We start from the raw sequence: 17,963 nt of genomic DNA, 5'->3' as shown, positions 1-17,963 counted from the left end.
GTGTAACCTCGGAATGGGGAGCTGGTCACTCTGCAGAGGGGCTGAAATACCATGCCCTGAGCCAAGCACTGCTTTTCCTTCAGCTCCTAAAGCTGGGCAAGCCCTGCCAGATAAATAATGGAACTTTCTGGAAGGCAACTCCACCTGTGAAGAGCGAGCAGGCGATGCTCAGGGATGGCAACGTGGATGGACACAGGTGCAGGGCAGGGCCAGCTGCCAGAGCAGGATCCACAGCCAGCAGTGAGTGTGGGCAGCCAGGAGGAGCTCCTGGCTCCTGCAGGAACAGTCTGGCAGGGAGCACTGACTGTTCCAGGGACACAGGACCAGCCTCCTCCTGAGCAAAGCTTCCCATTCCCCATTCTGGGGAGCCCATCCTGAGCAGGGCTCCTCTCCAGCCTCTCTGGACACAATTCTTCCCTGGCAGGGTGGGCAGCCCTGCCAGCAGCTGCTTTAAAAAGTACTCCTGGTGAGGCATTGCATGAGAGGAAAAATGTCACTAAACCAGCTAGAAACTGGTCATTTCTAGCAAGGAAGATAGGAGACAAATTATAAATACTAAACATTTATTATTTTTCTCATAGGAAGGTTGCAAGATTCAATTTCAAACAACAGGACAAGGGTTTTCATTGCCGTTGGGATTTTGTTTAGCTTCTTTTTAGGGGAAAGAGAGGAGGAACTGGTGTAAAGATACTACCAGAAGCAGTGCAAATTGAGATTCATTTCTTTTTTCAGCATGCCAGTGCTGAAACCACAAGCTAAGCCCTTCCCAGTTAAATCAAGTCTCTTTTCCAGTTTCTTGTACATCACTGAACACACTCAGGGCCCTCCTTCTCCTCCACCCTCCCCCTCCAGAGCTGCCAGCAGTGACAGCCCTGCAGGGCACTGAAGCCTGGAGAAGCCAGCACTCCATCCCAAGGAGACCTGAGCAGAACAGAAACGCACAGAATTCCCTCCTGCTCAGCCAGCCCCAGCTTCCTGCCACAAACACGTGTTACACAGCCACAAAAACACACAAGAGGCAAATCAAAGAACCCAGGAACACTTGACTTTCAGTTTTAAACTAAGGAAGGCAAGCCTTGAACAGGAGTTACTGACACCTTGTGCAAGTCCACTGTCCAACAGCTGGGAACGGGAGGCAAGTCCTGCCCACAGGAAACGTTCCTTGAATCCACCCAGAGGCTCCAGGCCGTCCCCAGCAGCAGCACCAGGAGTGTCCCAGCCCCAGCCCGGGGCTGGCACGTGCAAATCCATCCTCTCCAAGTCCTGGCCTGAGCCCTGAGCTCCCCAGGGCTCCCTCCCTGCAGCCCTCAGAAGTCGATGTTTGCCAGACCTGAGTGAAGACAAGGAGGGATTTGGGGCAAGAAAGGAAGGTTCATTCTTACCCTCACTGCACCAAGGTCCCTTACACACAGCAGGAAAGATGCTTTCAGAGTTATTTCATTTTTTAAACTGAAACACAAAGGATTTGGTGTGAGGAAAGCAGGAAACAGGCTGGGCTGTACTTTTTAACTCTTTTTTGTTGTGATGCAGCAATTGATTTGATGAAGTCAATTTGCAGGAGCACTGGAATTATTCATGGCAGAAGGAACAACACAAATGTTGTTCAGGAACCTCAGGGTCTGCCCATGGAATGAGGAAGAGAAAGCAGAGGAAAGTACCATTCATGAGGGCAGTGAATTCCCACAGGATAAAAAAGCCTTGCTTGAGATTAAGGCACAGCCATGCCATGTCCACTGGACACTTGATTATCCCCTTTGAGATCTTTTTTAACTGCCAGGACACCTCAGCCTCAGCACCCCAAACTGTCCTTTCTCTAACCCCAGCAAGGAACAATGCTGAGACCCCCAAAACTGGGGCTGCTATGAACGGGTGGGCCTTAGCTCCTCTACCACAGGTTGTGTGCCCCAGTCACCACTTTCAGCCTGAAGAGATCCAAGGCAGAACATGGGCTCTGGAGGATTCAGGAGAGCACCAGCACAAGCAGCAGCTCTGTCACAGCAGCAGCAGCAGCAGCAGGGTGTTGAGGAGCTCCTTCACCAGTTTTTATCTGAAGATCTCCTTTGAGCAGCTCTGTCAGAGGCTGTGCTGCCCAGCCAGGCTGCAGAGACCAAATCTATTCCCATTTGCTGGGGAGCAGTCAATAAATAAAATCTGCTCTTGGGTACTTGGTCAGGAGCAGGGAAAGGGCAGAGAGGATGAAGGGGAGGAAGGGATTCAAGTGGCAGGCAGAGTTTTTCTGGAAAGACTGAAGTCCCTGAAATTGCAGCCAGAAGTAGAGACAAACTGTGACTGCAGCAGAGCTGTCTCCCTGATCTGGACAAATAGAGGCTGTGGCCATCCATGCTTCAGCCAAGCAACAATTCCCCTCATTTTATCATTTCTTGAGCAGCAGCAACACCCAAATGCTACAGAAAGCCTAAATCAAGTCCCTCTCTTTGACTTCCCAGAAATCCCAGTCCAGGAGAGACAGAATTTTAAGAACAAAAGGAACAGGTAGAAGAGCTCATTTCAGAGGGAATATTCTTCCCCAGGGAGAAAGCAGCGAGGAAAACTTCAGTGTCAGATGGCTGCAAATGGGGACAGTGCAGAGAAGCCTGGGATAAGTAATACAAATTTATTTTTGTGTTGTCAGGACACTGTGCCTGCATATACCGTGTGCCCATATGGCACTTCCCATGCATGGGATTTGTAAACCTTTCAATTAGCACTGATGGGATACAGCAGGCAGTTATTTAAAGGAGCCCATACGGCATCTTCTGGTGGAAAAATTCCAGCTCCCCTGTACTGGACAGGCTTCCCACTTGGATGCCCTGAAACCCTGCAAAGGCTGTGGAGGAGCAATGCCCAGCTGGGAGGTGCTCCCAGCCCAGGGAGGAGCAGCAGAGCCCTGGAACAGGGGGGTTTGAGGTACCTGGTGTAACATCCCAGCCCTCCCACAGGACATTCCCAGGGGCTGGAGAACATTACCCAGGTTGCTGCTGTCCTTGGAAGCCCAGCAGATGCAGTAGTGCTGCATGAGCTGCTCAAACAGTTCCTTTTCATCCAGGAATTCAAGGGCTTCTATTCTGCAGGAATAAAATAAAGGTCGGGATTTGAGCTGGATTCTCAGCAGAATTTTTACTGAATTGTTCATTCCATGGGAGTGAGAACTGTGGCCAGAAAGGCAGTTAGCTCTGCAGGCAATAATTACAGGTATTGTCCATGATGCCAATGTATGGAACAGGTGACCCACAGGGTGCTTCCAACGCCTCATCCCTGGAATTCCCTGTTCCAGGACCCATCTGGGTAACTCCTGACAAACACCAGGGCTGCCACTGAGGCTCTCAGGGGCAAAAGTTCCTCAGTGCACTCCCAGGTGTGAGGTGCTGCAAGGAGCACTCTGGGAAAGACTTTTCTAAAGAAAAAGCATTTGCCTCACTGATTCTGGAGGACAGAGTTTACATAACCCTATTTCCTGGCATGTGGAACAAGTGCAAGGAGCTGAACAGATCCAGGGTAGCCAAAAATGCTGCAGAGAAAGCACGAGCTCTGTGTCTCCACCAGTGCCATATGGTCCCACCACACACCCCTGTTCCTATTTAAACCACCTCTGATTTCCACTCTCACCTGTTCAGTTCCAGGCTCTGAGAAACCCCCATAGGTGAATATTTTGACCAAGGTAACTTGCCCAGCTAATTCCAACCATGAATGACTCACAGCAATTCACATTTCACATTACATCCCTAAGTTACTCCTCAAAATTTCCCACTGTTTAGCATTTCATGCAGGAATATGAACAAATTCCAGGCAGAGCAGTGACTGCTAAACAGCCTTTAGTCCCTGCTCTGAGTTCTGCAGACCCAGCAGTCTCCCCCTCGTGATTTCAACGTGTCGTGGTCTAACCCCAGCCAAAATCTTCACAAGGAACATCTCGGGGACTGCAAAAACTCAACAATTTCTGCATCTCCCATCTGCAAATTCCTGTCAGGAGATGCTTTCTGTCACACCCAAATAAGCCATCACACTCCCAGCCTGCTCCTGGCAGGCCTCACCCTCTGGATCATCAGTCCAGGCATTATCCTGGGGGCTCTGCAGAGCCTCAGGCTCAGGAGGGCTGTGTCCCCCTGGGCAGCACCAGGGGATCCCAGGTGCATGGGAAGCACCTTGGAAATGGCATCTGAGGATGGCTTTGGGGCTCACAAGTGGTACCTTTTGACATCAGCCTGTGGCAGGAAGCTGTACACCTTCATCATGTCCACGGCGTGGGCGTTGTCCCAGCCACTTCCCAGCAGCCGTTCCCTCTGGAAAACAAGGGCAGCAGAGCTCCCACAGGCCTCAGGGCAAGCACCAGAGGCAGCTTCTCCCCCTGAGCATCTCACTGGGATGGACCTGTCCTCTGAAGAGCTCCCAGACCGCTCCCTAAGCGTGTGCTGTGATCTCTGCAGGGCCAGGCAGGGCTGGGCTCTGCCCACGAGGTTTTGTGCAACCCCTGACATTCAGCTGGCAAAGAGAAGCTCTGGGGTGACCTAACTGTGGCCTGCCAGGACCTGGAGGAGCCAACAAGATACATGGAGAGAGACTGTTTACAAGGGATGGAGTGACAGGGAGTGGCTCCCACTGCCAGAGGGCAGGGATGGATGGGATACTGGGAATTGTTCCCTGGGAGGTGGGCAGGCCCTGGCACAGGGTGCCCAGAGCAGCTGGGGCTGCCCCTGGATCCCTGGCAGTGCCCGAGGCCAGGCTGGATGGGGCTTGGGGCACCCTGGGACAGAGGAAGGTGTCCCTGCCACGGCAGGGTGGCACTGGGTGGGCTTTAGGGTCCCTTCCAACCCAAACCATGCCCCGATCCCACGGTACCGTGGCCAGCAAAGGGCTCAGTGCCTGCCCCAGCCTGCCCCGGTCCCTGCTGAGCCCCAGGGCACACTCAGAACTCTGGGCAGGTTAGCAAAGCCCAGGGTCAGCCCTGTGCCCCTCACCTGGGAGTCCAGGGAGCTGCAGAGCTCCACCCCAGCCAGGTTGCAGTGCCGGCGCTGCAGGTTCTCGATCATGATCTGCCCGAAGCGGTCCCTCATGTTCACCTGGGACACAGGGACACAGCAGTGCTCCCCTCCCACACAGCACAGCCTCCAAACCTGGCACTGTCCCCATCACAAAGTGCACGGGGTGCCAACGGCAGCTCTCAGTGCCCAGGAGCAGCCTGGTGCCAGGGGGACAGTGCCCCTGCCCCAGGGACACCGGGCTGGCAGCACAGCTGCCTCTGCTGCAGCTCCCAGCACCTCGGCTCAGCTCTCCAGCAGGGATTTGCAGCTTGGAAGATCCTGTCACCAATTCCTGGAGCCACCTAGCTGCCCCGAGGCAGTGTTTTACTTCCACAGGAGAAGCAGAGTTCATGCTGCTGTGATTTTTGCTCCACTTTGCCAAAGAACACAGAGGTAATTATGTAATGTTATACAGCCAGAGCCAGCACTCAGCATCGGCTCTCTTCGCTCTGCTTTAGCTAAATCAATATTCTATGGTTTTTTCCACGTATGGATTAAGTCTCAATTATTTTGCTTCAACATAGTCCAGAAATTGTCTTTCAGAATAGCTGTATTTTCTCTACAATGAGCTAACCAAGCTACAAGTTAAAACACATTACTCCAGAAATTCAGCAGAAACTGCTGTTCCTACAAAAGGACATGGCCCACTCTCATTCCTCAGCAACTCCCACCTACGAGAGCAATTTTAATGACAACAATGCAGGTCTAAAAATGCCCCTTTGGTTTTACCTGCTCATAATTGATAACCATGGCCACGGGGAAGGTGCTTGCTGCCCACTTGAGCAGGCTTGCAGACTGCTGGGGGGTCATGTAAACCAGCACACACTCAGCCACCAGCAGCGTTGGCAAACTGTAAAACAAAACCAAGGCAGAACATGATTTCCAGCACAGGAACAAGAAAAATCTGCTAAGGATTGTGAGCAAGCAAGCCACTCCATGTCTGCACAATTTCCTGAAAGAGCTCCATCTTTTATGAACTAGACACTGAAGATTGAATGAAATCTCTTCATCACATTGACTCAAACTGGGCTCTCTGGCAGCTGTGAATTAATGAACCACAGGAGACTCCTGTGAACCAGAGGTTTTAGGGATCAATCTCCCCAAAAGTCAGCCCTGAGCAAAGAACACTGTGCATTCTCTAAGTCCTCTCTGACAGCAGGAACTGGGGTGTGTTACAATTCCCTCTGCAGGACAACTGTGCCCTGTACACACAGTTCAGTCTTGTAGAGATCAGTGAAATCAGGCATTAATTACAAACAGAAAAAAAAAAAAAGTTCTCTCTTTAAAAAAAGTTCTAGGAAGAATTTTAATTAGACAAATTTGTTCAGTATCTGTAAAACAATCTTCACATATTATTATCTAACAAAATGTAATCCATAGTTTGCACGTTGCCTCTTCCCCCTCCATCCACAAAACAACAAAAATAGACATCTACACAAGTGATTTTCTTCTCAATTATTGAGTTTGCTTTTAATTGCTGAAATGAAAGGGGAAAAAAAGTCACTAGAAGCAGGAGAAATTCCACAAGGAGCAGCAATGTAGGCAAGCAAGGCAACATTTCAGAGGCTGGAAGTGTAAAGAATTAAATGGCAATTTGATGCATTCTGCTTCCCCATATGCTCTCTCCCACCCAGCCAGATCGCTGCTATTTATATTGCCTCCATTTGAAAGGTCTGTCCATCATCCACTCAGAAACTCAACTCCTGCCCCCCCAGAGCCTCGTGTTGAACAAGAGAACCCCAGGGGAGCTCTGGGATTCAGATCCCAAGGACGCCACTGCAGCCCCACCAAAATGGTTAGGAAGCAGCAGGGGTTTGAGAGGAGGTCACAGGAAAGAACTAGAGAGCTAAAACTCAGACATCACAGAGTGCTGGAATGGTTTGGGTTGGGAGGGATCCCAGAGACCAGGCAGTGCCCCCCCTGCCATGGCAGGGACACCTGCCACTGGCCCAGGGCTTCCACAAGCCGCCACTGAAAAACAAACCCACAAAAAGCCAATTAAAGCCCTGTGATCTTACTGTGTGTCCAGGCTGTGCTTCCTTAGCTTTTCCTCCAGGTCTGAGGAGGAACGGAGGTCTGCTCCTACTATGGAATATCGACTGGAGTCCAGGCTGTGGGAATCTGCAAGGCAAATGTGCAGAGGGATGTGGAGTTATCAATCAAAGCCCTGCACAGGAGCACATGAATTGGGAGCTCTGTTACACCAAACTGTGAGCAGCCAGCTCTTCTTTCTAAACCATGAATTCCCCTCCTGCTTGTGTTTTCCAGGGCTCCATCACCACCAGACCCTGCTCCAAGCCTCCTCTGCCTCTCAGCTGAAGCAGAGAGGTGAGCCCAGCTGTTACCATGGTTTCCAGGAATGCAGAGAGGAGAAACATGGCAAGGCTGAAGGCAGGGTTTTGGTTTTGTTTGGGGAGTCTTCTCAGACTGCCCCACGTATGTACATAGGAGCTACATAAAAGTACATCAATTTATGGAAAACTAAGCTAAGTGGCAATATTTCAAATATTAACAGCAGACATAGCTATATAAATGAACTGAATATGTAGTTATATAATAAATATGGGGAGCAGCCAGAGACTTGGGGCTAAAAAAAAGTTATCACTTGGCCTTTTGGTATGATTTAGTGCTGGTATTTAAGGAAAGAGTCGAATTACAGAGGATATTCTGATTTTGCTGATATTCCCCTGGGATATAACAGGATCCTGTGGGTGCTCCCCACCATGAGGGAGGGATAAATCCAGAGTCCAAGGAGCCCCTACCATCCTGGCACAGCTGGGAGGAAGCAGCAGAGCCTCTTGCCTCAGTGAATCTATCTGACAGCCAGCAGCAATGAGCCCCTGAGGAGCCCAGGGCCCACAGGAGGCACTTCCCAAGTATCCATCAAACCCAGCCAGAGCCAAAGTCCTGCACAATACTGGGATAGCTCTGGAGGGGGCTACAGACCTCCCTGGGCAGCCCCTTCCAGTGCCTGGCCACCCTTTCCATGGAGAAATTCCTCCTGATGCCCAACCTGAGCCTCCCCTGGCACAGCCTGAGTGAGCAGAGAAGGGGCTGAAGGGGCAGGATGAAAGGGGGTTCCATTGCAGGAGAGGGGAACAAAACAGCTGGGGACAAGTGTGGGATTCCAATGACCCCCACAAGCAGTGACCCAACAGCCCAGAGGATGAACCTCTGTTTGGTTTTCAGGTGACCAGCCCCCTGGAGTGGCACTAGCAAGGAAAATAGCTGCCATTCCAGCAACACTCGGGAGCAGATCCAGGAATCAGCAACAGTTCAGAAAGAGAGTTACAAGGGAAGAAAAGAGAAAAAAAAACTTGTGTGGCATGTTGAATGATTCAACATTTTGAGTCAAGGCTTTTTCCATGTGCATGTTCTGTAATAGCTTTACTACTTCCCACACCCTTCTATTTAAGTGATTACATCAAGGCCATGATAATGGCATCAAAAAAAGCCACCCAAAAACCCCACCACACACAGGGAAGTGTTTAAATAGGGGCTGGTTTCTGTCCATGGATACGGCACAGCGAGCGTCAGCCACCACAATTAGTAGGGAATTAATGCCAGCTCCCTGTCCAGCTTCGGAGGCTGGGTCACACAAATACATCAATAAAGAAAGAAAGAAAAGCCAGAAATAAACCACAAAACTTTTTAAGTGGTCCAGGAGAGAAGGAGCACAAACACTCCAAGGTGGAAGTAAACGTGCCTTGCTCACAGCTCAGTGATTTGAGCATTTTTATCATAAAACCCGGAATTGGTTGGGGTTGGATGGGACCACAGAGACCACCCAGTGCCACCCCTGCCATGGCAGGGACACCTTCCACTGTGCCAGGCTGCTCCAGCCTGGCCTTGGGCACTGCCAGGGATCCAGGGGCAGCCCCAGCTGCTCTGGGCACCTGTGCCAGGGCCTGCCCACCCTGCCAGGGAAGGATTTCTCCTCAGTATCTCACCTAAATTTCCCCCTTTTCCCTCTGATCATACTTAACTAGGTAAACTTCAACTGCTCCATCAGCTCCTCCTCAGGGAGCAAACACTGACTGCAGGGCAGTGGCAGCTGGGGACACCTGGAACTGCCACTGTCCCCAGCCTGGAGGCCACAATCCATCCACAAACATCCCCAAACCTGCTGGGACACGCTCTGCACCAACTCCTACCTTCCTGCAGGGCTGGGGGCTCCTGGGGCCGTGCTGGGCAGGGCAGGGCTGGACTGGGAGGGTCCCTGAGGGTCCCTTCCCACTCAGGACGTTCTGTGACGGGTAAAGTGAGCAATCTGCTGCCCAAGGCTGAGCAGCCTTGCTGCAAATGGATTTCACAGTTCCTGCCCATCCACAGGACAGCTGGAAAAGGAAAACCCAGCTCCAGCTTGGCAGCATGAGCACGTGGTCCCCATTGATTTCCTCTGAGAACAAGAGTTTGTTTAACCTGAACTGATTCTGAGTGTGTGTTCAAACCCCTCTGCTCGTTCTCACTGCAGTGCTGGGGCTCAGGCCAGCTGCCCCAGTGCTGGCACAGCCAGTGACATTTGGTGGCTTAAACCACTGCCAATCCCACACTCCAGGCACTAATTCCTACCAGGCCCCAGCACCTCGTGCTGTTTTTCAGTGAGGTTGTTGGGTTGGGTGTTCTCCTCCAGAGCTGCCCTGGGGGTCTGTGTGCTGCTCACCCCCAGCCATGCACAAAGATCCTCTCTGTACCTGGCTGAAATGAAGGTTTGAGAAACACCAAACTCAGATTTAATTGGAGGAATACAAGGGAGGGGATGGGGAAGGGGGGAAGGATGAGCCCCCACCCACCTACCCCAGCCAGGGCACAGGTTCAGCTCTCCAGGGATGATCACAGAGAATGCTCTGCCCTGGCACACACCAACCTGGGTGGTTACTGCCCGTGGCTCTGGCACACAGCTAACAGCACAAGGGGCTCAGATTTCACAGGCACAGAACAAGACAAGCCTGTAGTAAGTGAGCAGGAGCTGATTATAGCTGCCTTTTGACCTGACCACCTCGGCTCTTTTCTGCCCAGCTGTGTTAGAGCTGCTGCTGTGCTGGAGCTGTGCCCCAGACCCTCCCTGGTGCCCTGACCCAGCTTCTGGGGCAGCACTGCAGCCTGCAGGCACACCAAGCTCTTCCTCTGCCTCAAGAACTCAGCTTCCTTCTCTTACTCTCCTCTCACATTAGTGCAACAATTTCCTGGAGGTTTTCCAAGAGCCAGCATGCAGGATACTATTGACTCCCAGTGATTCCACCAGGATTTTCATGCTAAGGTATCTTAGCATGCAGCCCCTGCAGCCTGCTCTGCTGCTGCTCTCCAGCTCGAGCTTCACTCCAGCAGGCACTGCCACCCTCTCAGCTTGTCCAGGGTCAGCCCTGCAAGGCCCCCTGACACCCACACTGGGCACAAGAAAGTCTGGGCATGAAAGAGCCCAGTGCCCAAGCTGGCCCAGACAGAGCAGGAGGTGTGAGAGGCACACAAAGGAACAGCCCTGGCATGACAGACTCAGGGTGAGCAGAGAGAGGGCCTGAGTGGTGCCAATCCACAGCAGCACGACTCAAACCAAAATTCCAAACAGCCTGAAGAAACCATTCCTGGTGGACAGAGCCAGGAGTGTGACTGGTGTGGGCAGGTAGGCACAGGGAGGGACAGGATTCCAAAATCCTGAGTAACCCTTCCCCACCTGGCCATGCTGCTCCCTGTGCCAGGTGGCAATCCCAGAATACTGCAGGTCTAACACCATACCAGGTCAGACCAGGGGTGTCCCTGGGATGAGCCCAGCCTTCCAGAGGCCAACAGCAGCTCCAAAGGGAAAAGCCAAAGAGAGGAAACATCTGCTAACACTGGCACACACTGGCACCTAAGTTGTTTTCCAGCTTTTTCTCCAAAGTACTTGGAATTGCTTTGTATTTCTGGACCATTACTGAGCTCATGCTTCCATCCATCTATTTATTCTAATACCCAGATCCCACAGGAAGGCAGCAATAATCATTTACATGTGAGGCACAAACTGTTTTCCCCCCCATGTGCATCACTTTCTATTAATCCACATTGAAATCATCATCAAGTCACTAATTTCACAAGATACTTCTACAGTTCTTTACCACTCTTCAGAGTTTGGATTTGCCAACAAGCTGCCACTTACTAATCACTATTTTCCCAATTTTTTCTTAGTGTTGAACAACAACATACCCTCAAGCACAGATCTCCCTCTCCTCCATAACAAAAATGAACAACATATGCTCGCCCTCCATCCCAGCTCCTCATCCATATGAGAGCCATTCCCTCCCCACAGCCACTGTGCCATTTCTTTGGCACACTTTGGCACGGGACACAGCCAAAACACGCTCTTGAAAGGCAGGCACTGTGCTGATGTCCTTTTCCAACAGCTAGGTTGACTCAGAGAACTCCAACAGAGCTGGGAAGCACAACTTACCTTTCCAAGGCCACGGGGGCTGTTTCCCAGCACATCCTGTGATTTCTGTGTTCCACTAAGGCTGTCTGTCAGAGCTCCTATGATTTGCTCACTAGGGACATCAGTCCTGCTGGCCTGGGGCTCCCTGGATCCCCCCTGGAGCCATCTGAGGCACAACCTTCCAGCTGGAGAGTTGTAAATGAGAGGGCACAGACCAAGCAGCAGCTGAGTAAATTCCTTGTCAAGTCCCCTCAAACCTGTAAGAACTCTCTGCTCATCTGTTTGCTTTATCCACTTATTCCAGCACCTCTCCTGCTGGCACTTCCCCAGGAAGCAGTTCCCTTAAGAGTTCTGATCCTAAGCCAGAGTTCTCAGGGCTTTCACTGATCTCCTGTGCTGGGGGCAGCTCAGACTGGAGCTCCACAGCCCCTCCAGCATCCCCCCATGTCCTGGCCACTGCCACACCCCAAAGATGCCAGTGCAGCAGAGCCTCCAGAGCCTGCAGCAGGCTGTGGCTGAAGCTCTAACACCAGCCCAGGGAAGCAGCTCCAGAGGAACCAGTGCCACCAGCAGAGCCCAGTGCAGTGGGAGCTGGCTGTACAGACTGCAGCAGTGCAGGCTGACAGCTCTGCAGCAGTTCTGCTGCCCCAGATGGACCTGCAGCTCCTCAGGAGCACAAAGCCAGCCCCAGCACGGCCCCAGGGCTGCCCTGGGACAGTGCAGGTGCAGCAGATCCCCAGGGGCCAGATGTGCCCCAGCAGGGCCTGCTGCAAGCCAGGGGTGCCCAGGAGCCCTCCTCTCACCTGGGGCTCTGGCCTCCACCTCTGGAGCCCTGCCCTTGGAAGGACACCTGCAGGGCTGGCAAGGGAGGAGCCATAACGTGCAGCAGCAAAATCTGCAGAAGGTGCCCAGAGCCTGGGCTGGAGCTGTGCCAGAGAAGGGCACAGAGGTCCCAGCAGGCTCTGCCAGGGTCACACTGCTCACCCAGAGCAGGAGCTAGGGGCATGCAGGCATTGCTGCCCCTCCTGAACTGTCCCAGGCAGCTGCTACAGCTCAGCACCTGCACTGAGAACAGGAGCTCAGTGGAACCCAGGGATTTCCCACAGGTAAAAATGTTTTCAAGTGCAGACCTGACACAAACACACAATTGTAGAATGACTTGGGCTGAGAGGGACCTCAGAGATCATCCAGTGCCACCCCTGCCATGGCAGGGACACCTTCACTGTCCCAGGCTGCCCCAAGCCCTGGCCAGGGATGGACACTGCCAGGGAGGGGAGTACACAACCTTCTGTTCCCTAGTGAGGGAAGAAACCAAGAGAGTACAGCCACATCACAGCACCTGAAATTGTTATCCTTTTAATACCAAAATGGAACCAACAGCACTGGCTGATGAGCCTGGACTGTACAGGCTGTGTTTCTGCTGTGAAAACTCTGCTAAATGTAAAGATTGGTGCTCTTAATGAGACAGAAAGCAGATAAACACTCGACAGATATTTTAATCCAGTATCCATGCCTCTCTGTAGCACTTTTTCCTTTCCTGTGACAGAAAAGGAGCTACATATGAGAGAAAAAGAAAAAACCCAACAACTTTCTGCCAGAATAAAACCACTTAAAGACAAGACATTTCTAACATGACACAGAACAAATGGGCAGGAGTCTGTAAGAGAAGAAAAAAGCCTCTTTTCCCTCCCAATTCTCTGTCCAAACAGCATTTCAAACATTAAAAGCCTGCCCACATAGCAGAACAAAATGATCAGAAAAGTTTTAAAAGTGCTGCAGTACATCACTGACTGAGTTTGAAGATGACTCACCTATTAGAAGAGAGTCCCCTGAATGGGATTCCATAATTGGTTTTGACAGGGGAGGTTTTGATCTGTGGGAAGAAGGAAGAAGCATCTCAGAGCAGTTAAGCCTGTTGAACAGTGTGCTTACAGCTTTTTTCTTAACATATATATATATATATATATGTGTGTGTGTGTGTGCCAAGAGCAGCTGAGGGAATATCTCTGCCCTCTGCTGGAAAGGAAAACCCTTGCAAGTCTGCTGAAGTTGGAGCTGACTTTTATACACAATTTCTTTAATTCTGAGAGAACCTTTCAAGAGAAATCCAGGCACTCTGTCACGTGTCCTCAATAACCCCTGATGGATTCATTCCAACAGGACATTCCCAGCTGTCCTGCTTCCAGCTGAACAGGCACATCTGGGAGTTCAGCAGTAAGAGAAGATTTCATCACCTCAGACTGCCAGGACACTGTCCCTGCCACACAGCAGGCTCTGCTTGGCTCCCCAGAGCTTCCAGCCACCCCCTTCTGCAGCTGGGACAGTGGCTGCAGAGCCTGCCTGCACCATCTGCCTTTATTTTCTACAGGCAGTCCTGGAAAGGTTTGGGAAACCACCTGAGAGCCCAGCCAGTGCCACCCTGCCATGGCAGGGACACCTCCCACTGTCCCAGGCTGCTCCAGCCCTGTCCTTGGGCACTGCCAGGGATCCAGGGGCAGCCCCAGCTGCTCTGGGCACCTGTGCCAGGGCCTGCCCACCCTCAACCCCAGAACATGAAGAGTTTCTCAGCAGAGATGAAATAATGGCCCTGACTGGCAGCCAGTCTGCACAGCTGAACAACTTACTTGATATTATGGATTTTTCTTGCAACGATCATTGGAAAATCCACTTCAAAATATTTCCTAGGGAGAAGATTTTCATCCTGGGAATTGCAGGAAGACACTAGAGTTAGGGAACACTCAAGTTTCACATGCACAGGACAAGACAGAACCTCAAATCCTGAACAGTTCTGGTTTGTCCTGCCCTGCCATTGTAACAGTGCTGTAACAGTGTCCCACGGCTTAAAACCCAACAAAAACCAGCTGAGAGACATCAGAATGCCCTCCAAGAGCTAAAGAAATTATTTATCACTTGATGTAATCACAGAGGCCCAGCATAGCTGAGATGGGAAGGGACCCCTGGAGTTCATCCAGTCCAGGCCCTGCCCAGGCAGGGTCACCCAGAGCAGGTGACAGGAACGTGTCCAGGTGGGGCTGGGATGTCATCTGAGAGGAGAAGAACTCTAACCCCAGACACAGATCAGTGAACACACCCAGCCTGTGCTCTGGGGCTGTGGGAGAGCCCAGCACAGCAGACCAACACAGCATGGACCAGGATTTTCAGCCCAGCCTTCCAAGGGAAGAACAGGAAGGTTTTGCACAGGCTCACCCAGACAGGGACCACACTGCAGCTCCCCTCCAGCCCACAGCCAGAGCACAGGCACACCAGCCTGCCTGGACTGCACAGAGGGGAAAGCTCTTCCTTCCATGCTGGCAGGATTTCCCAGCCTGCTGGAGAAGCTGTGCCAAGGCTGTCCCTTGCAGCAGCCCCTCTGTGATGGATGCTGCTGCCCGTGCTGGCTGGCTGTCACCCTGTGGCTTCCTGAGATGAAACCAGCACTCAGCACTCCAGTAACTGCCTCCCAGCTTGTGCACATTCAGTACACCACAGCTGCTCTCTGCAAGGACAAAGAACTGGAATTACAGGCCCCACTTCAGCTCTTAAAATCACTGATACCAAAACAGGATATGGGCAGAGCTTTTATAGAAATGCAGGTAAGAGAAAAGCTTCACATCTCAGGGGAAAAAAAATGAGAATTGTCTCCTTTCCACTGATGGAATACACTAAATTGTGACCAAGCAAAGTGCTCCTCAGGCTTCCCTCCAGAACCCAAATTTACCCATGTAAACGCTAGCGAGAAGACAATTCACTCAGAGGTGTGCTCACCCAGAATGATACCAACAAACAACCCCTGAGTAACTGAATTTCCATAAATTACACACACACAAACACTGCTCTATTTGGAGCAGGGTGCCCAGAGCAGCTGGGGCTGCCCTGCTCCCCTGGCAGTGCCCCAGGCCAGGCTGGGCAGGGCTGGGAGCAGCCTAGGATAGAGGAAGGTGTCCCTGCCACGGCAGGGGTGGCACTGGAAGATTTTCCAGATCCCTTCCAAGCCAAACCACTCTGTGATTCCATGATTTACACAAATAAACACACTGGAGTCCCAGGGGGCATGGGGAAAGTGTGGCAGCAGGTCAGGGAGTGCTCCTGCCCCTGCACTCGTCCCTGGAGAGCTGCAGGGTCCAGTCCTGATCCCCACCAAAGACAAGGAGCTGCTGGAGAGGGTCCAGCAGAGGCCACAGAGATGATCTGGGGTCTGGAGCATCTCTGTGACAGGGAGAGACTGTGGGAGCTGGGCCTGGTCAGTGTGGAGAAGGGAAGGCTGAGAGGGGATCCCATCAATCCATACAAATCCCTCCCAGGGGTGTCAGAGGATGGTGCCAGACTCTGTTCAGTGACAGGATGAGGAGCAGTGCCCAGAAACTAAAACACAACAAGTTCCACCTGACAGGAGGAAGAACCTTTTTCATGACAGAGGAAAGAGCAGAGCCCTGACATGGCAGAGCCCTGAACAGCTGCCCAGGGAGGGTGTGGAGCCTCCCTCAGGAGATATCCCAAACCCACCCGGACACGTCCCTGTGTCACCTGCTCCAGGTGACCCTGCCTGGCCAGGGGCTGCACTGGATGATCCCCAGAGCTCCCTTCCCACCCCAGCTACTGTGGGGCTGTGTGGGAGCCCCAGCTGGGCTGCCCTGAGGCACAGAGGCAGGCTGCAGAGCCCAGGGCAGCCTCTCAGGGGTCCCCAGCCCCGTGTCCCAGCCAGCCCTGGCCCTGCAGCCCTCGTTACCTTCAGCCTCCAGAACAGGGTGTCCATGCCAGCCCCAAGATTGACAATCTGAGAGTTGCATTCTGTCTTCTCCAGGAAAGCCTTGATCAGGTAACTGACCCCGTGCACTCGAGCATAATAACCTGCAGCACACACAGAGCTGGGGAGTCACCTGGCACACAACCTCCATGGCTCACACTCATGAAAGGTCCCCAGGCAGTCTGCAGCATCAATAATGCCCTCTTTCCAACTACCTAAGGGCTTTTGTTTTTCTTTTTTAATTACAAACAAAACCCCATGCACTGATAAAACCCAGCTCCTTGGGTAAATAGAAGTTTTAGTCAAGTTTCACCTCAAGCAGAGCAGAATAATTCTACACTTGCAGAGACCCAGCTGCCCTGGGTCAAACCAACATTTGTGACTGCTGTGAGGAGATCTCCACACTGGGACACACAGAGACAGCCCACTCAGAACTCAGGAAGCAAAGGAAGAGAGTTTTGACTCACAGATTGATATTTAAAAGATCAGACACGGCATGGATGGGATTACGGCTGTGAAGAAACCTCCTCTCACTCTCTCACATATTCCCTGCCCCCCAACTCCCAGGGTGCAGAGGTTTTGTCAGGACAGGTGAGGTGTCCCCATCCCTGCTCCAACTTGCCTCTGTTGATCTCAGGTGCCTTCCTTTCCTTGGCTTGTCTCACAAAATGTTGGATGTAAGGGTCCTTCCAGTAGCCAACACTCACAGCAAACCTTGCAGCAGCAGGGAAAAGAGAGAATTATGAAATAAGGCCCCCAGAATTTACCCTAAAAGATACACAGGCTGGAAAGGTCCCTCTGGCCTGGGCGTGCACATGCAAGCACAGTTAAAAAATCTGTTCCATGTGTGGAACTACTTGAATTAACAGGTTATATAAAGTTTAGTTAGAAATTTTAGGTGTTATCATGTTCAACAAGCATCATTCTGATGGTCTCTTCACTACTGGATGAAATTTTGCGAGCAAAGACCCAAATCTCAAATATTCCCTCCTGGGGGACCCAGAAGATGAACTGTCTGTCTCCAGCTCCTCAAGCACACAAACGAGGCTTTACTTCTACCTGGTGTATATGACAAGGGATTTGCACTGATTCCAGAGCTGCTCTGTTTGAACAGAACTGATGGCTTTTACTTTCCCCGAGGAACACTCTCCACCCAACAAACCACCCGCTGCTCTAAAGCCCAGAAGGACAGCCCGACAAAGAGAGGTTAAATTCACACACCAGGGCCAGTGACACCCATCCCCTGCCAGTGCCCATCCCGGCGGGAGAAGGAAGGAGACGAAAACCGCCAGGCTGGTTCTCCGCTCGGCTCCCAAACCCGCCCTTAGCACCGGGCAGCGCCGCGGGCCGGCTCGGGACGGGCCCGGCGGGCTTTGGGGCAGCTCGGGGGGCACCGCGGCTCCCGGAGCGCCCCGCTGCTCACCGGGGCTTCACCCCCGCACACACCGGGACCAGCTCCGAGCGTGACCGGCCGGACCCTGCGGCCGCACGGAGCCCCGGCACCGGGACGGGGCCGCTCCCGCTCTTCTACAGCACCGCCCTCGGGAGCCGCCCGAGCCTCGCCCACCCACTGCCCACCCCGCCGCGGGGAACACCAGCCCAGCCCAGCCCGGCCCGGCTCCGGTACCGCTTGCAGACGGACGCGTCCTCGCAGGTGCCCCGCACCGCCTCGTCCGCCTCGTCGGGGCCGGTGGCGGCCGCCATGGAGCGCACGGGGCCCGGCCACTGCCACCGCCCCTGCGGGCCGCCCCCCGCCGCCTCTCATTGGACAGCCCCCGCCGGAACTCGGCCTCCATTG

The 17,963-nt window shown here is 52.6% G+C and overlaps 1 protein-coding gene across 1 annotated transcript; it reads right to left on the bottom strand.

Annotated features, from left to right (window-relative positions):
* Window positions 1–546: 546 nt before the first annotated feature.
* Window positions 547–17,911, bottom strand: LCMT1 (leucine carboxyl methyltransferase 1). The gene is made up of 11 exons (XM_050980339.1): window positions 17,793–17,911; window positions 16,788–16,879; window positions 16,148–16,269; window positions 14,046–14,122; window positions 13,233–13,294; window positions 7,037–7,139; window positions 5,748–5,868; window positions 4,956–5,057; window positions 4,189–4,280; window positions 2,968–3,065; window positions 547–1,330 (listed from the first exon to the last, which is right to left on the bottom strand). Exons 1-11 carry the CDS (start codon window positions 17,867–17,869, stop codon window positions 1,308–1,310), a joined length of 969 nt encoding a protein of 322 aa, XP_050836296.1. The 5' UTR covers window positions 17,870–17,911; the 3' UTR covers window positions 547–1,307.
* Window positions 17,912–17,963: the final 52 nt, after the last annotated feature.

Source organism: Serinus canaria, chromosome 14 (assembly GCF_022539315.1).
Source record: "Serinus canaria isolate serCan28SL12 chromosome 14, serCan2020, whole genome shotgun sequence".
NCBI classification, from domain to species: domain Eukaryota; kingdom Metazoa; phylum Chordata; class Aves; order Passeriformes; family Fringillidae; genus Serinus; species Serinus canaria.
Note: the sequence above shows the minus strand (reverse complement) of the source record. Positions and strands in the feature narration are given on the sequence as shown.